At 26.7% G+C, this 21,971-nt stretch overlaps 4 protein-coding genes across 4 annotated transcripts; 3 read left to right on the forward strand and 1 right to left on the reverse strand.

The window, feature by feature from the left end:
* Positions 1-405: 405 nt before the first annotated feature.
* Positions 406-2,094, reverse strand: OCT59_000480 (uncharacterized protein; the record flags this gene model as incomplete). Its single annotated transcript, XM_025326354.1, has 1 exon — positions 406-2,094. One exon carries the CDS (start codon positions 2,092-2,094, stop codon positions 406-408), a length of 1,689 nt encoding a protein of 562 aa, XP_025176398.1.
* Positions 2,095-12,219: 10,125 nt separating this feature from the next.
* OCT59_000481 (uncharacterized protein) lies at positions 12,220-12,591 on the forward strand (the record flags this gene model as incomplete). The annotated part of the gene is made up of 1 exon (XM_066138866.1): positions 12,220-12,591. The coding sequence occupies one exon, from the start codon at positions 12,220-12,222 to the stop codon at positions 12,589-12,591; it is 372 nt and encodes a 123-aa protein (XP_065988320.1).
* A 1,312-nt stretch (positions 12,592-13,903) lies between these two features.
* OCT59_000482 (uncharacterized protein) lies at positions 13,904-14,754 on the forward strand (the record flags this gene model as incomplete). The annotated part of the gene is made up of 3 exons (XM_066138867.1): positions 13,904-13,936; positions 14,175-14,282; positions 14,518-14,754. 3 exons carry the CDS (start codon positions 13,904-13,906, stop codon positions 14,752-14,754), a joined length of 378 nt encoding a protein of 125 aa, XP_065988321.1.
* Positions 14,755-19,470: 4,716 nt separating this feature from the next.
* On the forward strand, positions 19,471-20,357 carry OCT59_000483 (uncharacterized protein; the record flags this gene model as incomplete). The annotated part of the gene is made up of 4 exons (XM_066138868.1): positions 19,471-19,540; positions 19,618-19,644; positions 19,734-19,791; positions 19,901-20,357. The coding sequence occupies 4 exons, from the start codon at positions 19,471-19,473 to the stop codon at positions 20,355-20,357; spliced, it is 612 nt and encodes a 203-aa protein (XP_065988322.1).
* Between the last annotated feature and the right edge of the window lie 1,614 nt (positions 20,358-21,971).

Consider the following 21,971-nt stretch of genomic DNA (forward strand, 5'->3'; position numbering starts at 1 on the left):
ATATTACTTAACCCTTTCAATATCTGTATATTTTCGAAAACGTATTTAAAGATTTATTTTATTTTATTTTTTTTCTTAACATGACAAAAAGGATTTGGTGATTAATTATTTATCATACCGCAATATTTTGCAACAATTTATGTTAACCTATTATTACCTTTAAATAGTAAGTAAGCCGTCATTCCCTATTAAACGAAAAATTTCATTAAATCATATTAGTAAGTTTAAGAGCGATACCACATACTATGTATCCTAACGGTCGTGGTAATTTTTACGCCAAGCTTTTAACTAATTAAAACAACTAATAATAAATGGTAAACCAATTTTTAAAAACCCAATAATTTATTAACTTTTAAAAAATAAAATAATAAAAATTTATAACATATAAAGATTTTAATAAAATACCTAATACATTTCGTTGATAAATTTATAAATATCAATAATTAAAGTATTATAATATTGAATTGTAATATTATATAATTTAAATTCCTTTACTTCATTTTTCAAAGAATATAAATCATCAACATTAGTAGGAATTTGAGCGAAAAAATATTCTAAAAAACCAAAATATTCAGTCCTTTTCTTTTTCATAATATATTCCTTTATAAAAGGTAAAATATTCATTTTTTCTTCTTCATTCCGTTTTCCATATCTGATATTTTTGATTAATAATGTTTTAATAAAAGTATTTTGTGAATTTTTCAAAAAAATTTCAAAATCACTTGTATTAATTTCAAGAGATAAACTTAAATATTCTAATTTAGTAGGAAGCATTTGTCCTAAGTTTTGTAATACCATTGAACTAAATAAATTGATTTCTGTTTCATAAAATAATACAAAATCAATAGTAAGATAATTAAGATGATTTTTAATATGTTCAATTAAATGTATTGCTAAATTAATACCCTCTTGATTATCAAAATCATATAATCTTAAAAATTTGATTTTTTTACAATATTTTATGATTAATGACAATAATTGTTGCTTTGATTCATCTTCTGGTTCAATCCTAAGATTTTCTAAATAATTACCTGATTTTTGTAATAATAATTGTAATAAATCAAATAATAATGGTTTATCTATAATTAAAGATTTCAATTTAAATGGTTTGGTTATATTAATAACTTGTTGAATAAAATTTGAATCTAAAGAATAACAATAAAGAATATGAATAGATTCCAAAACATTTAATTGTTCAAATACTTCATTTAAAATCTTTATATTTTTAAAATCAATGAAATAAAATATAATTGTTCTTAAAGTATTTGTACAATTAGAATTCTTTAATGATAATAATGAATGATATAAAGGTAGTTTAATAAAGCATAATGAAATTTTTTTGAGATTTTGTTGTGAATCAACTATCAGGGATAAATGTTTTTCGGTTTTTGAATGACAATTTGATGGAAATAATAAATTAAGTGATGAAATAGAATTACAATTAGAATAAAAAAATTGTATAAATGTTGTTATATTTTCAGTTGTTGGAACTATATGAAGTGCCAAATTTTTAATATTACAAACAAAATTTGGATTTTGTGAAACTAATGCAAAAGTTACATTAAAATACTCGCGATCTTCATCTGTAAATACTTTGACATTAATAGTATGCATATTTACTTCATTTTCGATAATTATTTGTAACAATAACTTATATATTAATTTTTTATATTTTAGATAAAGATTCTTTTGTACAGAATAGATGAAGAGTTGGTCTTGAATTGTTGATGATGTTCTAACAGCTGCAGCCCACCTTTCAATAGAGTCACTAATTTTACGAGTATCTAAATGTTGAATGAAACTAGGATAATTAAATAATGTATTTGAAGGAAGTAAATTGTTATTAATTCCATATTCATTTAATTGTGTTTTATCATCATCATTTAAATTATATAAGTAAAGTTCAATATAACGATAATTTTTAGAATTTTGTAGTGAAAATGGGTTTTCCCATAATAATGGAATTGTTAAACGACACCATAATCTATTAACTAGAATACATGAATGTAATGTTGAAAAGTCATTCCGAAAATATTGTATAATTTCATTTGTTATTTCGGGTAAATCTCCTGAAAATATTTTCGTACATGCCATAATGTAAGAGAAAAAGAAAGGAATAATTTGAATTTTACAATATTTTTTTTTTTTGATTATTCCAGAAGGGGTTATTTATACCCATTTTCGGAGTGGCTATTGTCACGTGATTGGTAATCCTACCAATTTTGTAGAACAAGTGAACAATGTAGATCTATGTCACTAATATCACGAATGTCATAGATGTATGACATATCATGAAAATCATATATAGTTGATAGGTTTAATATGTTTATTTTAACTGTTATATTTATTTTATCTGTTATATATTATATGTATGATTTATTAGTTATATTAGTTATATATTATATAGTTATTATATTTATTTTATCTATTATTTTTGTTATATCAAAATATATAGTTAATTTTATATAAATACAACGCTGTAGACAAGTGAGAAGAGGGGGACGCTCAAGGTTGTTTAGTTTAAGAATCATGATGAAGTAATTTAGGTTTTAATGGATCCTTTATTCATGTCTGATCGTATATGCCAGAGTGTTGCTATACTTTATTCATGTCTGATTGGATTATTTGTATTAGTTTATTGTCTTTCTTATTTTAATAAACCTTCTGCTTACCATTTTCATTTTGTTTACTATTCCGATCATATTGTCGCACAAAATTTATGTTTATCATTTTGAAGATAATGTGACAGTTCAATCATTGTTGTCATTTATGATCATCTCGTAATTTCAAAAATTTTTAACCAGTTAACGGATTTCAAAGTTCCTTACATTTTCACTTTTTTTTCTATTTTGGGTCCAGAAAATTCCGAATACTTAAAAATTATATAATGATATGCAGATGATATGTCCAAAATTAATTATTAATGTAGATTTACATACAACATTCGCTACATTCGTTTTCTAATGGATAACTTTTATAGATCAGTCGCAGACGAACAAGAAAGTATTAATGTTTTTAAATCATCCAATTGAATTAGGACTTGATCTATGAGATATCGCTGTTTGTTAAATCAGTAATAAATAATTTTCATTGAAGAATTATATACGATGACTAATTGTTTTTATCTTATAAACTCAAACGTTTATATTTACTTCATCTAAAGTCTAATAAAGTTCTTTATTTATATACTGTATTTTATATTTTGTAACGTTGAAATTTGTATTACGGATATATGGCGTCAGATTTATATTGTACTATATTGTACTGCGTTAGTTACGTAAGTCCTTTGATACCAACGATTTATAACTATTAAAAAAAACAGCAATGATGAAGAATCAAAAAATTCTGCTGATTTAAAATTTGTTTAAAATTAGAAAAATTTAACACATGCAGTAATTTAAATTACATTAGATTAAAGCAGTAAATAATTCTTAAAAAAAAAGAAGCAAAATATTTTTCTCGTATCAAAACTTTAAAAGTACATGTATTTCGTATCACATTAATTAATCTATACTATTTTATGTTATTCAAACCTCTCATCTAAGACTTTTCATTGTGTGCCATCAAATGTTAAATGTTTTAATTTTGTTGATCCTTAAAATTAGCGAACGTAACAAAGATCAAACATGATCAAACATAAAAATTATTAACAAAATACTATGCTTTTTTTTCAAAAAAAAAAAAAAAAAAAAAAAATTCTATTCCTAGATTTTTTTAATATACTGTAATTAAATTTTGGGTTTGATTTTTTTTTATTTATTACATTTTTGTAATCTATATTTCTATAATGCACATATATATTTTTTCAGAATTTATTTAAATTAATATTAAATTTCGCTGCTGCACAAAAAATAACAATTCTGAGAATATGATAAAATTAAAATACTAAATATCATGTTTTTATTAGAAATGAACCATTTAACTAATAATCCTAATCCCTTTTAATTGCCCTTTAAACATGAACTCTTGTTTTCAATAAAAGCCCAAATTTGAAGTTGAACCTACAAAATATAACATACTTTCGAAATGTCTAAGTTTAAAAAAATTAGGTGTGAGATTAAATTATACTGTGACTGCTGTAACATTATGTTTTATTTATAAAAGTATCATATAAAAGTTTATTATTGAAATGGTTTAATTTATTCCGGTTATGAATTGAATACCGGATATAATGAAATTATATCTGAACGGTTTATTATCAAGAAAACCCTGTATTTTCCTAATAATATCCACCAGAAAGATATATACTGTATAAACATAAGTAAAAAGAATGAGTTATTTGTTTAGTAAAAGTATCAGTTACAATATCTATTGAAATTGGAGATCATCAACGGGTTATCAGACTATCATACCGAGTTATTACAAATCAAAAGAGCAGCAAGTTTCTAGAAGACTGAGAGTAATAGCAAATCATGATGTATTGGTGCGGTTGACGGAGATAAACTTTACTTTAGATGTTAAGACGCAAGATATTCAGGAACAATTAGAACATGTTGAAAAGGAAGACACCCCACTTTACAATAAGTGATTTGAAGTTTTACCAAGTTCTTGAGCATTAGGCGCGCTTGTAATAGGTTCTTTCGATAAGTTCCTTGAAAAGAGTTGCCAAACAGTTACGATAATAAGATTAAGTATTGATAAGAAAATCAGGATGAATAAAGTGATGCAAACTCAATTCTCTTTTAAGCGTAAAAGTAAATGATTCTTATTTGAATTTTGGAACGCCAAACTTGATAACATTATTTTCCAATACGGAACTATGTGTTTAAATAATTATTTATTCTTTAAACGTAAAAATAATATATTATTAAATAAAACAAACTTGTAAACTTAAGGGACGTCAACGAATAATTTCCATAATTTCCACAAATTCAAATCGCGTTCCAGACGTCTCATGTAAACAATATCCAGATTTACAATTTTTTTGTAACTGATATTCACTGACACGACACGTGAAAGTGGCCGGTGACCTACGATCAAAAATCCTATAAGCGGACCTTGATCAGCTAATATCAAACTAATCAGACTATTAATTATGAGTCATCTCATGACACAATTTTCTGATTATGACATAATTTTTGCACTCTGACTAACAAATTTATATAAAAAGCCACTCCAGAAATTTTAAACTCGCACATTTATTCTCTTACTCGTTCCTTCTCTTTCCCTTCACTCTTGTCAATAAACTTATCTTATTTTTTCATTTCCACTTCGCAGTATTTTATCCTTTCCCTTTTTAAAACGTCCTTAATAAAATTTTTTTATTTTATTTTAACTTTAATTTATATTTTTGTTTTGACGTGTTAATACGTCCTTCTGTCTCTCTCTCTCACTTCGGGGAAGACTTATGGTCTAAAGCTTGGGGTGGGCTTAACCGAAGAAATTATTGATTGTAAAATTACAATACAAGACAACTGAAACACCTTTGGTTCGCTTTTGATTTGGATCATTGTGGTAAGTATCATTTATGTTCTTACAAGAGAAAGGAATTCACGTGTACATGGCTCTTTTTGCTAGGCGAAATTATATTTCGCTAATGACCAGCTGTAGCCTGAGAGAAACTGAGGTTCTATAGTTATTTTAGTGATGAACAATGTGGCAAGTGTTCAATAGTTATTTTTATATATTGTTTACTATAGATTTCATTCATTTATTGTATTTAGATAATAGTTTTTATTGTATATTGTTTTTAGTGAAAATATTTTATTTATTTATTAGATTTAGATTTATTTTTATTGTATTTAGACTTATAGTATTTATTGTATATTGTTGTTAGTGAAAATATTTTATCTATTTATTTTATTTTTATAGCTTTTAGTGCAAATTTCATTTATTATTAGATTTAGATTTTAATAATGTACAACTATAGCTTGTGACTGTATGAGGTACCTCTATGCACTTTGCTCTCTTGCGTGATAGTACTTTCTCATAGGGTTTATATGATTTGCCACCATACTAATCCTTTTATGTTTTCAATTAACTTGTGATTTCCCAGGTACACCACTCAAATACACAACATAAAGTTGTTAGAAGAAGATGAAGATACAAAATACATAAGTTTAGTAAGGAGTAAAGTAATAAAAAAAACATTACATTTAAAATCTTTTTCAAAGTTTATAACTACTGTATTTTGTTAGTATAACTGTCTAATAATAAATTAATAAAATTTAAATATGATTTTTATTGATTAGGCCGGGCAAAATTAACTTTTAGATTCTCGTGACCGTGTTACAAAAATTCAGGGATAGTAAAAATTTCATCACGTGACTTAACATAATAAAATGGTATCTACTATTTTTTTTTTTGTTATATAGATTAATAAAAAAAATATATTAACAGTTAAAATTAACATTAATCATTATTAATTATTTGAAAATTATTTTTTGATGAAATTCTCAGAATTTTGAAATGATCAGCCGGATTGACATGCTACGGCAAAATCAGTACTCTCATCTCAATGGTTATGGTCACATTTTTAAGGAGTTGATCACACGACTGCAAAATTTTATGTAATAAACAAATAAACAAATAAACAATATTAATGAAGCGCAATAGAAGGATATAAGGATATTTAATAGGATAATTGGATAATTTCAGTTATAATTTACGTAAAAATCAAAATTTTTTTATTTTTAATGAACAAATAAATAAAAATATACACAAATATAAAAAATATTCAAAATTACAAATAAAATTTTAAATTACATGAGAAATTTTTTTATGATACATATAATACATGTTAATATAAAGAAATTTTAATAGAAATAATAGCTCCAGGCCATTTCGTAACGAATAGTAACTACGTCATTAGGTATAATTTTTCGGTTAAAATTGATCTTCATGTAATAACCGAAGTCGTTAAGTCGTTTGTGCCGTCCCCATCATAGAAGAATTTTCCGTTTACATTATAGAACATGAGTTTGTAGGATTACCATCAGGTTTTTCAGTTATTTCGGAAGTAACAATAACAATTGGTTTAGAGGTAATAATTGTTGGATTCATTTTTGATTAATTTACTTGAGAAAGAATTGAGAATTTAATATTTGTATATTTGTTTGATTTCTTTGATTAACTTTAACTTGATTAGTTGATTTTTTTTTTTGTTCTTTGAAATTTTTTTTCTGATGGAATTTTACAAGGTGAATCCAAGTGTATTTATAATAAATCAAACAAACAAATTTTTGGCTTTTAAAATATCTATTATCATCATAGAAAATTGAAATTTTACATAATTTACATTGTTTTCTTATTATGTAATTTATTTTTCATTGTTATTTCCCTCCCTATGTATCGTATTGTATTGTTTTTGATATTCTCCCTTTATGTTTCAAAATTGTTCAGGTCATATCGGGTATATCCTTTTTTAGAAATCATTTAAAGATTGGTATAAATCTATTATCTGATATAGTAATAATATTCATGCGTTACGTCGGCCATATTCCCAATAAGTAAATCGACCGCCGCACAAATTAATATTCTTGATTTTAAATTTAACTTTATGTGTACAAGTTCATGCATAATTTGAAACTAAAAATATTCTTTGTTTACAGTCATTGTTCACTGTGTGATAACGATAATAATTTATTTATAATATATTTAAATTAAACCTTACAAAATGAAATTCAAAAAATTCAAACAATTATCATCATATATTATAATAATATGTTCAATATATTCAATAAATCTTTTTGTTAATTGATGTGTTGACGCTATGTAGTTGAGCAGCTTAACATAATATTTATTTGTAAATTTGAGATAGCTTGCAAAAAAAATGGAAAAGTAATTTTCTATCGGATGAGTTATTCCAGTAGCAGCAATGGTTTTCACGATCATCTTAATTAAAAAAAATGGGCAAATAATAGCTAAATAATAATATCAAGCCTGACAGTGATGATTGTTTGATTGATTTTGATTGTTGTTTAAACAATTTTTAAAAATGGGCTAATTTACTTTTTAATTATTTGAGAAGGATTTGATTTATTATTATTATTCGATTACTGATTATCATAAATTCTTAATGATGATTTTTATTATATCTATAGCTTATTTGTCTCTTTGTAAATATTCCCCTTAGTGTTTAGTGTTCATTTTTTACGTAAGGTAGTATAATATCACGTGATTGTCAATCATTTGTTTTTTAACACAAAAAAAAAGTGTGTTCTAGACCCAGATTGTGTCACTTACGTGAGCACAATCTGATCGGACTCTATCGAAAACAGCATGTTATTGGAGCCAAAAATAAAAATTTCACAGAAAATTGTGTAGCAGGTAGTACTCAAATGACAATATATCAGGGATAAATCTTTACGAATGTAAAGTTATTTATAAATAAATAAATATTTAGTTTATTATATTTAGAACATTATTATTCTTGACAGTTTTTTATAGAATATTTTACAAATTGAAAAAATGTAGTACTAGTTGCCTTTTCTAACTTGATAATAACCATATACAAATTTTCGCATAATCAGTAAGAACTCAATAAGAATACTACAGAAAGTTTGTATATCGCTACGATTAAAATAATATACAATTCCTTACACTGTTAAACTGAAAATTTTGTATTAACAATTTTTTAAATATTAATTTACCATAAGTAAAATATTTTGAAATTTTTTGTTATAAAAAATATTAACCTATACATAGTATTTTTATGTATGTACTAATATTTATTCTACTGTACTTATTGCATGTAATATACAAATGTGATTAATCCATGATTTTCGTATATATAGATGTTATAACCAAATAAAACCTATCAATTTATTCCAAGTCAATTTTTGGTTTAATTTTTTTAATTTTTTTTTCTTTTTTAATCAACTAATTAGTAAAATTAGTATTCACTTTTACGAGATGGACACTTTTAGTTTCAAGAAATCTTACAAATGAATTCCCCATCGTTTTAAATACCAACAGCTTCTTATTAATTACACGGAGATAGATTACTTTGATAATTCACTACAATCCTAAACCTAATGAAAATCCGATGTGGGGCTATATCGGTCCTGTGACTGATATAGCTACTCCTCCATCCAATAACTATTTAATAATAAAATAAATAAAAAACGCATTTCCATAAATATGACTGTACCAATAGTACTAAAAAGATGACAAAAATTCTGGTGTGCTGCAGTAAGTTGTGTTTTTTTTATTTAAAAATAGAAAATTCTTTTAAGCTCGATCGATGGATTTTGATAAAATTGGTATTTTTTTTTAATATTATTATTAATTATTATTTATAACCAATAGTTTTTATATATTTTTTATTTAAAAAATTAAAAAAATATTTCAGTTATTATTGGCCCCCGTTAATTTATCTAACCCCTGGGTATAACTCCCCAACAAAAAAGCTCGGACACGTGATATAAATTGTGGCGTCTAAATTTTGATTGGTTGATCTTGTGTAACATTTAACTTTTGAAAAAAAAGTAAAAACATTCGCGAAAAAATTCAAAGACTTTTAATATTTAAGTAACTTTATAGTAAAAAGAGTAAAAAGTCAATAGAAAATAAATTTTTTAAGTTTTAAATAGTTTTATTATATTTTTTATTGAATAATACTGTAAACAATACAGAAAAATTTTTACTTTATGTATTTATGAGATAAAAAAATTTTTTTTTCTTTGTTTTTAAAATTCTCTGTATAACTGATAAAGTAACATATACCTAACTAAAAATATACAAGTTTGTGATATTTATACAAAAAAACGTCAAAATATATAAAATTAATATATATAAATTACTTTAATACTTGCTAAAACAAACTTTAAAAATTCAAAGAAATGTATAATATTAATATTTTATTGTTTATAATATATTTGATAAAAGTAAAAAAAGAAAAGACAGTATTTATATAATATAGGTTTCTAAGGTTTCCCATAAAAATAAAATGTATAAAGAAATAGGTGCGAGAAAAAAAATATGAATCACGTGTAGGGATTGGAATCGATTATCATTATTAGAATCGATTTTAGAATCGATTAATCGTCGATTAATCGTTAATCGAAATTATACTACTTCCGGTCACGTGACTATTAAAATTTATTAAGATCGGCATAAAAATTTCCTTTTTGGGAATTTTGTACAACATAACTTGAATTTCATTGGACAACAAAATTTCCTTTTTTTGGAATTTTGTTAATGTCACGTGACAACGACCTAACTTCTTATTAACGGACTACCCCAAAATGTCACGAAACGGCCGGCATTAAGAAATTAAGAAATTAACTATGTGACAAATAATGTGTGACAAATAGGTTTTTGTCAACCGAAATAAAACTAATACTTGTAGGAAATCTTATTAACGCTACTGCGCCACTATAAGTAAATTCGATTTTTATTCGATAATCGATTTAAAATCGATTCTTATCGATTTTCGATAAATTCGATTATTGTAAAATCGATTCCAATCCCTAATCACGTGCCCGAGATTTTTTGTTGGTTACTTAGCCTAGGTGGCCAACTCAAGGTTACACACACCATGGTCATGAGACTTAGAACTGCTAATTTTATAAGTAACTATATAAAAATGCAAAAATACCCCATGTTTAAAGTGAGAGATGGGCCGATAATCAATATGATTAAAAAAAAATTATCCCCAAAAACAACAAAATCCAAAACTATACAAATCTATAATTTTTGTTGAAGTTCCGCGTTTATATCTTTCAAAAAATAGGATCAGCTATTTAGAATACCTCGAAATTATATAAAAGTTTATTAAATACTTTAAAATAATACACAACAAAAGAAGAAACCGCTATTTTTAAATATTTTAAGTAAAAAAAATTTATCTTTTTATTGAGATCTCAAAAGTCTGTAATTTCTAACTTTCTATCGTCAAGTAATAAAAATATATAAAAATAAGAAAGAAATTAACCAGTGGCTCAATTTTGATGAAAAAAACTTTGCTTATATAGAGCTAATACGAACAAACTTAACTTCTGGGATCAGCTACTTTCCTATGTGTGCATGTCAAAAAAATAATATAATTATAAAGTGATGAAGAAAGTTTGCCTAATAAGAATCTAATCTCTGATTATTTTTGATCGGCACTCACATGTGACATTGTGACGTTGCTTATTTTCTATTGAAAATTTTTTTTCATAATTGTATTTGATTCTTGAAAGTTGAAAACACTTGAACATCGCTGACTTACAGCTCGTACAACCATTTATGAAAAAAAATATATACATGATATATAATCAAAATGTCAAGCTACTCTTCGCTATTTCGAGTACTTTTGCCATCCCGATTACAAACTAATTTCGAGGAAAATTCCCTACCCGCTAGGTTTAATGTTGTACCCAAATTGTTTTATTTGTGTTATTACTTTTTTTGAACTTTGTTTCTAACTCTCGACTTTCGCGTTTGCAGATATATCATGATCGGCTGTTTTATTTTAGGTAGCGGTACTTCTTTTATCTTTGAGATCGGCACTTTCAGAGACTTTACAGAATTAAGTAAAGCCTTCTGGGAAAAGAACAAGGACTACTTTATCAATACTTGGAGTAATGAATGAATTAAATCTCAAATTATGGAATGTTGAGATTCCTACCAGAAATAATAAAAAGTATTTGGAACTTAAGAATAATCTGCGTGTAGATATTGACGTTGAACAAGAATTCGGAGGTATGGAGATAGATCAAACTTGGCTTATTAATTCAGGACCCAGAAATATATATAAAAGGGTCAGGTTTGAGTTTGCGTATTTTGAACTAAAAAAATCATGAAAATCTTTCCTTTTTTAGATAATTTTTGATAATGCCGGTCAGAATTTTATTTCCTAATATTGTAACCGACTGACATTATCATAATTCCGGTCCTGAAAAAATGCGTACAGCTCATAGTAAAAAAATTTTTTTCATCACCTGACCCCTATATATATATTTCTGGATCCTATTAATTCAACATTCACAGTACCGGAGCACATACACATCATCATCCAACCACCACCCGCCACCACCAGTAAGTGTCTCCCAATAGTTTACCTTTCGAACAAGAAATTTGGTGACATTGATAACTGATTTTACTTCTTCCTCTTCCTTCATACATATTTGACTACATCAGATTCACTAGAGTGGAGCATTGCATCATTGGATACGAATTCTGTCATTTCGGATGTGGATGTGATTCTCTTTACATTCCACGAACTTTTTACAAGATGCTGTAACGGAAAGCTTGAGCTTCCTATTTTTAAGCCAGATAAAGCTCATCCTTATCATGAATGATCTTCCTACAATAAATGGAAATGATGGGCTAACCGACACTACTGTTTTAGAAGAACTTTCACAGATAAAAGAGTGTTTAATAGTCTTGGGAGCTTCTGGCTCTGGGAAGACAAGGACATTAATTGAATTGTTATGTAAGAAGTACGGATTTTATTTTACAGGTCTTACAAAGGATGATCTGGGTTCGTGTGACCTTTCCATGATGATTGAACATTTACTTTCAAGATTGAAAAATCCATTAATTCACAATGGCTTTTATACTATGAGATATAGCAAATGTTTATTGTTTGCTCAAATTTATACTCTCAATTATATATTGAAAAATTGCGGAAAAATAAGTCCATACAATTGGGCTATCTTGTAGCTTTGTCCGACTCTTTTTTTTTGGTATAGATATTTTTGAGAAAATGACCTTGAATTTCAGAAAAGTCCCAGAATATTTTTTGAATGATAAGATTCGGGAATTGATTCATAATATATTGTATCTTGTAAATCAGGTAGGATTTTCACATCTGCTTTTTTTCGCTTCAATCTGTTTAATTTATATTATGTACTGTTAATTTTTTAGAAAATGCTACCAGTAATTTTGGATGAGGCCCGAGAATTCATTGATCTCAACCATTGTATTCAGTAATTATTAGAGCTCAGGCATATCCTTTTTTTATGATAAATTAATGGTAATAAGGGGTTATTGAAATACATAACAAATACATAATGATCATATGATAGGCACATGATAAATATAAGGATCATGAGGAAATCACATGTAGAATGAAAAGAAATTTTAAGTTACTAATGAAAAAAAACTATAGAATAGTTAAAGAAAGGAAATAATCAAGAAAATTATAATAAGATATTATAGGAAAACAATAAAGGAAAATACAATAATTTTTAGAAGAAGAAATAAAAAAGGAAACAAATTCAATAAATTTCATTAGAAGTAAAATTTTAGATTGTTAAAAAGTCGCAGTAATTAATTAATAGACAATCAACAAAAATGTTCAAATGATTTAAAATATATGATTGATAGGAAGATTAGCAAAAGTGCAGAAAATTGATCAATGAGAATTCAAATTGGAAGAATTAACAAATTAGAAAAATATTTTGAAAATGATGTCAGAAAAATCATAAACCTATAGTGAGAAAAGGGTAAAATCTTGAACCAAACAATTAGAAATTACTAAATAAAGAAAACTTGGAAATACGAGGTGATACAAGAGCGCAGTAAAAGTCATATAATAGGTATAGCAGAAGTCACATGATGAGGCATAGCAAAAGCTGGATCCAAGTACGATTCATGAAACTAAGTATAGAATGATTAGTTTAGCTTAGTTTAATTTAATCGGTATAAAACCCGAAGTTTGATTCTAGAATTAGGAATAACCAAGCATAGTATAGTTAAAATTAATTATAAACTCATATAGCTAGTTTTGAATTTTATTATGGGACACAATATTTTCAATGGGAGAATAATGTAGCTTCATTAATAATTAATTGTTAAAATTATTATTTAATGATGGTAGGTACAAATAGGATTATAGACAGTAATGCAGGTCACTCCTGTCATATGAGTATAAACTGGACATATGTAATGTTTTGTATTACATAGTTCTTTATTTTCTTTGAATAAATTATTATTGATTATTGGTTTATTAATTATACTTTGGTATATTATTATGTTATCACTAATCCTTATTCATGAGATGCAGGTTGATGTGACAATGTTTGTATAATAGAACCTGAGTGTTTCACCATATTATATGAGATTGTTTGCAAGGGTGATTCCAAATATGACTACCTAGGCTATTTGGTTAAGTTGTTTGTTCTTGCTATATATACTGTATGGGTTCTTGTCGTAAAATCAATCTAATGAAGTTTTTTTGAGTACCTGGGCTTTGTTATATATATACTGATATTACTACTTATCATTATCCTTTCTATTAATAGTCTCCATTATTACCAGACAATTGTAAATCTGAGGATGAAGTAATAATGGTAGAAACAAATAGTGAATCTGAAGATAAATTATTAATGGCGAAAACAAATCATGGAGAGGTAATTATTAAACTTTATAAGTGTCAAAAGGTGAAGTTTGATGCAATGTGCAATATAACCCTAAAAATATATGAAAGTCATAATAAAATTCAGATATTCAAAAATTTTTAAATTCAACATGTTTGAATATGATAATTTTACATGATTTACAAATGAATATTTGAATATTAGCTAATTTTTAATGGAAATTCTAGTAGCATCAATTGAGCCTCACTAATTCCTTAACTCCATTCAGACTCAAGAATTACCAACTGAAGAAAAGATAGAATATAATCCAACTGAAGAAAATGAAGAAAATGTTGATCTAATAACTGGAGAAAATAAAGATGAGACAGAACTTGATCTTCATGAGCCATCTGTCATTCATGTCAATGAAGACAATTCAGAAGAAAGTTTGAACTGGAATATGATAAAGAAAAAAGTAGAAACATATCGAAATCAGTTGAAAAAGGGAAAATATGCTGTTGAGTAAGCTTTATTTTTGTATAATTATTGTATTTATAGCATTTTCTAACTTTTATATAATTTCATTTTTAGTACACTATTATTATTTAATTAACCACTCCAATTTCCATGGTTCAACAACAACAACAAAACTAATATCTGACTTTTTTCCCAAAATGTTGAATGCACTTCCAAAAAATATGCAGTTTTGTATTCCAACAATTTCTAAAGAAGCAACAAAATTATTTAATCTACTTTTGAGGGTAAATCACTATTTTTTTATTACTTAAAAACAATAAGCCAATAAAACATAATTTTATAGAGTTTTTATATTGCTGATGTTAGAACAGTAATAGAAGAGGAAAACTTATTAAAGGGCTTGCCATTAATATAATCATCATAACCAGCTTAGATTTTAGAATTTAACAGATAATTACAGTTAATTTTCAGATATAGTTTTTAGATTAGTTTATTTAGAATTTAACATGTAATTGAATTTAACAGGTAAGGGAGCTTACATATATTACGTAATTATTGGAGGGGGGGGGAGTTTTCTAATATCTCACATCTAGATTAGCCAATCGGAATATAGAACCAAAGCACATGACGATTTACATTCGTAACTGGTAATACATGCATTTGAACATAAAATACAAACGGTTTTGATACAAATAAATATATTGTTTTTAAGAGATATAAAATAATAGAAACTTTATTTATTAATAAACATGACATATCAAAGTACATGTAGTTTTAATATTTCAGAATAATAGTTTTTTCTAACAGAGACACTTTGTAACACTTTCTTAATACTCACCTTCTGATTGTATTTCTCAGTCATGTATTACGACAAATACTTGTTCAGCTGGCACGGGCATAACTGAAAAATCATCAATAGAATTGGTAAATGACTTTTTTTGCTTAGCTGGTCGTCCTCTTCGTTTTGGATGTTGAATTTTTTTATGAAGGCTAACGATAGAAAGTGTTGGGAAATATGCATTGCAGATAGGACAGCAGAGACGATTATAAGTATCCGAACTAATAGAAGGACAATGGGTATCGTATCCGGGTATTTTGAGTTTATTGAAATACTCTAATATATGAAGAGGATTCAAGTAGTGCCCATCTTTTCCTTTTGTTACAGGTGGCAGAAAACCATTATTTTCTGCGAGAAGAATAGCTGCTTCTTCACAACGTTTAGGTAGACAGCAAAGAGAATCTTCACATTTTTTAATGTCAAGTGAGTATTGGCATATTTTAGTGTGATTTTCTATCCATTGCCAAGGTACAGATTCATCGGTATTTTCTTTATCACATCCAGGAAACATAATATCGTCAAATGGAAGGCTTTTTTGATCAATATATTGTGTTGTTACCGGTCTTCCGAAGATAGGATCACGTTCCCAAAGAGTGCACAAAGTTTCGCCAGCATAACGCATATTCTTCATTGCAAGCTCTGAATCAACTACTTTACCTTGAGAATTGAGGTGAGAGCCATATTTATCAATCGGTAATGTTATGCCAGCTAGTTTTTGAGAAAGTGTTGCCATACTACGCTCAACAGGGTTGTATGCCGATTGACCAGGTGCATGTGTTCGAACAGAAAGATAATCAATGTCAAAAGCATGGAACATTCTGCAATATTGAATGATATTTTTCATGTGGCGAGGATTTTCATCTGGACCTCCATCAACTAAAAGAATCCAAATGGGTTTGATCTGCTCATTAACTTTTAGTATTTCGTCAAAACGGCTATCTTGTACCAGAGAATTCAGGTCGCTCATGTGAGAAGTTGAGCTTGTACCAATTTGGTATTGCGGACGTACAAAAATTGAAAGTTGACCATTACGAAAAGTATCATTTGTATCACTTGGGTTAATGAGTAAATAGACGGACGGAATAAGTTTTTGCTGCATTCCAATTGGAAAATCATGATCAGGTAGTCTAACTAGTTCTCGAAAACTTTGCATTGTTTTGAAAGTTCTTCCAACTGCAGGGATACCGAGAGGAACCTTGGCTTTGTCATCTTGTGAAATGATAACGGAATGAGTTGGAAATAAAGCTGCAAATTGTTTTGCTCCTTTAACGGAAGCAAGACAATAATGCTCATCAGAATGTTCTTTTTTTTCATCTCTAGAAACGGAGGCAATTGCAATGTTAGCAGGGTGGTGATGAGCTCTTGCTGCTATAGAATTTGATCGAGATGGTAGCAGGTAATTGCTGAGGGTGGTACGAGAAAGGTATTCATTATATTTTGAATTGAGTTCTTCTTGGAGGTGGCGGATGGTTCTGACTTTAATGACTTCCTTCCTTCTTTTTTTATCTGCAGCTCCAAACTCGATACATTCATGTATATGTTCATGTAAATCGGGATATTGGACCAAAAGAGTTGGGCGACCAGGAGACTCATACATCATTACTTCTTGATGTTCATGTAGGTGTTTCGTTTTTTTTTCTCTGCATTTACGTTGGTAGCTTGCTTGGCGCTTCAGTTTTTTAACCTTATTATTTTCGTTGCATAAAATTTCCTTAAGGTTTGTTATGCGCTCCATTAAATTACACCAAATTTCTGGATCACTAGTTGAATTGTATATTCGTTGAAGTTCTGCAAGTTTTATGTTAGTTGCATTAATAGTTTCTACGGCTTTTTTCTGTGCAGAAGCATTTGGAGGTAGATTAACATCAGCAATGATAGTCTCCTCTATTGGTTTTTGAGAGGTCTGGGACTCGATGGATTTTGATCTTTGTGATGGGCCAACAGGTCTCGAACTGTTAGTTTGCAGAAAACCTTGGATTGGAACAGGAGTTGTCAGATATTCCCAGATTTTACTTTCAATTTCATCTTGAGGTTTACACCTAATTTCTTTCCATGCATTAGTACATTCTGTACACAGACTTATTTTTGGATACGCCGGGTTTCTTGCATTCACCATTTGATAATATCCAAAAGCGTTACAGAATCTTTGGTGTTGATTTGTAGGAGTTTTATAAATGTAAAACTTATTATATTTTGGTGTAGTTAGGAAGGTCTGCATGTTAAAGAAGTTTCGGATAAAGAAATCAAAGTGGCGACGCGATCAGATCATTATTACGCGATATTAGATATTACAGATCACGTTGAAGAATCACATGTACATAGTTGCGAAAATTTTTTTTCAAATTGATCTGATTTATTGATTTATTGATAATAAATTTATTTACTGTATTCGTAAAATCGTAAAATTCCTTTCTTAATTTATTTTCTTCATAATATGGTGTGTGCAAACATAACATTGGCAAGAGAGTGTTTCAAAATTTATGTTAAATAGAAAAAAAAACACCGAAAATTTTAGGTGGTGTGTCAAAAAAGAAATTTCATTTTTTTCTTTTTTTTTATTGAAAATTAGATTGATGGGAAAAAGTTGTAGTATTTTTAACGGATGACAATGTGATTTTATTGTGTGACAGGTTATACTAATCTATATATGATATTTGTTTATAAACAGATTTCAGCCAAAAGAATATTATCAATTACGTTCACGTGATATCATAATCTCACTAGGGGGGGGGAGGGGGTTCGACTATATAGTAATTCATAATTACGTAATATATGTAAGCTCCCTAATTTTTAGTAATTTTTAAATATAGTTTTTAGATTAGTTTATTACTTTGTAGTTTATTTTTCTTTTCACTACTTAATGAATCATATTGTTTGTAAAATAGTAGTAGTATAAAGAAATCAAAAGATTTATAATTATATATTGTAATAATATATACAGTATAAAGAAAAATTTTGTACAAGTACGAAAAAAAAATTTGGAATATTATATTGTGTCAATATATTATAAATTTTAAAATTGATGATTAATCATGATATAATTAAAAATTTTTTTAAGGATTAAAATCAGAGAGTTTAGATTGATTAACCAATAAAAAATTTTTTTATCGGAACCGTATCAATGATACGTAAAACCGGGTGCATTATTATTATTTTTTTTTTTATTAAATTCTTTCTATTATAGAAACGTCAAGAAGATATTTATTTTATATTATTACACATTACCAATATTATAAAATTATACCGCTCATAAATTTTAGGTACATTATTAAATTTTAGTATACATTTAATTAATAGTGAATATCATTCATTATTTTTCATTTCGTTAATTTTTTCATTAATTTTTTCTAAAAAAATTTCTTGAGAATTTTCTTGAGAAGAATTTAATGGAATATTTTCTTGATAACCTTATAGTAGAATCAGTATACCTTTGATATCAGACGAATTATCATCATCAAATTTCCAAATCGAAAGTTTCATCAAAATCTGTCATCATCAAAATCTTTCTTATACCATTCTTAAAAATTTTTAGATTGATTAATATAATAAATATATTTTGGTTCGGGTTCATCAGGTCAATAATGAAATTGTTCTAATGTTTCATAATCTTATTATTTGATTTATTCTAAATATTAATAAAGCTTACTTGTTAGCCGTTTCCACTTAATGCATCTGATTTTTACATTAATTTTAGGATTATTGGGGTTCTTAAGTATAATAAACCTAGATACAATAAAGAAAGTAAAGGGACGAAAGGGACTAAGGGAAGTGAAAGGAAGGGAAAGGAGAAGGAAGGAAGGGAAAGGGGACAAATAAAAAAAAAATGAAAGTAAATAAAATAAACTAGGAAATGTTCTACTTGCTCCTCCAACTAAACCATTTAAAGATGTTTACGAACTTGCAAAAATATCTCGTGGTCTATCATCAATGATCACTTATCGTGATAGACTTAGAGATGTTTTATTAGAAGTTGTACCAGTACAATGGAATAAAAAATGTATTGAATATGTGGAGACTCAAGAAGGAGTTTGTGTATTTTTTGAAATGGTACGCAAGAATTTTGTAATATATTAGTTGGTGCAGATGGAATTAATTCTCCAAGTAAGTTGGTAGATATTTTTATGTAATGTCATAATTTTCAATTTATTTTTTTTTCTTTATTAGTACTAAAACATAAATTACCATGTTAGTGCAGATATTTCTATACCTAAACATCTTATGGACAAGGCAAATAAAATCCATGAAAATGTTTTTGCCCATAAAACTCTTGGAACAAAAGGAGATTCTTCATTTATTATGACACGCTTAATACCAATCAAACAAGAACAAAATGATGAAAAAATGAACCTCATTATAGAGCAACATTAGTTTATTCTTATCCCTCCGAACTGGATAATGTTGAATCTGAAAAAGTTAAAGTTGATGATAATGATCCTGCATCAGTCATCAAACATGTTAAACGATTAATTCGAACATTAAGACCAGATTGTGAATTGACTAATTTATTGTTAGAATTATGGGATTTGGCACCTAAAACAATTCCAAATGATCCTCCATTTAAAACTTATAATTCTATACAGCGAAGAATGATGCGAAATATTGATCCAATGTCTATCAAATCATGGTCAAGTAATCGAGTTGTATTATTAGGAGATGCTGCTTATGCTATGAGTCCTATATTAGGATTAGGAGCAAATAATGCTATTCAAGATGCTGATAAACTTTCTCAAGCATTACTTAGATATACTGATGATAATACTTCTTTTATTGAAGAATATGAAAAAGAAAAACGAACATCTGCTGATCACAGCTGATGTATTAAAATCTAGAAATGTCACGTTTAAGACTTCCACACCACTTGGCCTTTTGGCGTTATTATTAGAGACAACATTTTAAAGTTTATAAACGTTATGATAAACTTTTATAGTTTTGCGGATAATTTAATTTTCAAGAATTAAAAAACTATTAATATTATTATTTTTAGAATCTTAGAATCATAACATGTAAGTACATATACATAATATACATATAATAAATAATATATAGATTGTATAAAATATATGGATAGAACAAATACTGTGTATTTATTAGGATTATTAGGATCATGCTCTTTTCGCATTATTAAAATTTTTTTTCTTATCCAAATAAATAATTGAATCTAGATATATTTTTTTAAACCTGTTTTTTTTTTCAAAAATCGGATAACCAAAATATAACTTTGTTTTCCTTGGTTAAAAAATGTTGACACTTAAGTTACATTTTTCATTAAACGTTATTAATTTAAATGAAAAAATCCTAGTACCCAAGACACAGGTAGTATATACAGTATAGTATATGTGCTTTTTCCAAATATAATTTTGTCCAAAATTAGCAGCGAGTATTTTAAAATTTGTAGCTGAACTCGATACTGGGGAATAATAATACTATTGCAGTGTGTAATTGCACAATTGGTAATTACCTACTGAGTGATATGCTGACAGATTAATTATGAAAAGTTTGTACTTAATTAATAAAAATTTCCTTATTTTTTATAAAAAAAATTTTTTCCATAAAAGTAACGAATCTATAGGAATGTTACGCCATTATATTTTGACGGATTATTTTATATCGTAAATATTTAAAATAAGAGATAAAATATCAAATTAAATCTGACGTTTAATTTTAAAATTACTAAAATATTCGTTTAAATTGTATTGGGATAATAATTATAAAATCTTGAAATATAAAATACCTTCAATTATCAAATGAAAAATAACAAGTTTTGATCTTAGACATAGCAGTGAGTTTTAAACGGTTTCATGCGACCGAGTTTAAAAGATAAAAATAAAAATTTCAAAAACCTTATAAAATCTTCGATCCAATAGATTTCATATGTACATTAAAGTATCTTTTTTAAGTTTTATTAAATTGCAATTATCTTTAACCTATTTGCTATTCCTTTTTATGAAGTGTAATTGAATTCAATATTAATAATTTTTATAGTTCTAAAGTCTCAAACAAATATAAGATATAATTTTTCAATTGTTCAAATTTACAAGTGGGAAAGACCCTGTAATCGCATATCCTGATATAGTCCGTTGTCATTCTCTATAAATTAATAAAAAAGTTGTGTAAGATTTATTATAATTTAAATTATTTTATAATTTGACATTTATTCTAAAGAAACCCAAATCAGTAAATTATCAAAAATTATTGAAAATATTTTGTATATCGCTACTTGATATTTAAATTAATAACATGATTATATATGATCGAAAATTTTATTTAATAAAAAATTTAAATACAATAATAAATAGAAATTTGTAAAAAATTTAAAACAAAAAAAAAAGTTGCTCACGATAACATATCACGATTCACGAACTACGCAAAATATTACTTTCAATCTAAATAGTCTGATTAAAATCATCTCTCAAAATATATTTTTTTAA

The sequence above is a fragment of the Rhizophagus irregularis genome, chromosome 1 (genome assembly GCF_026210795.1).
Source record: "Rhizophagus irregularis chromosome 1, complete sequence".
NCBI classification, from domain to species: domain Eukaryota; kingdom Fungi; phylum Glomeromycota; class Glomeromycetes; order Glomerales; family Glomeraceae; genus Rhizophagus; species Rhizophagus irregularis.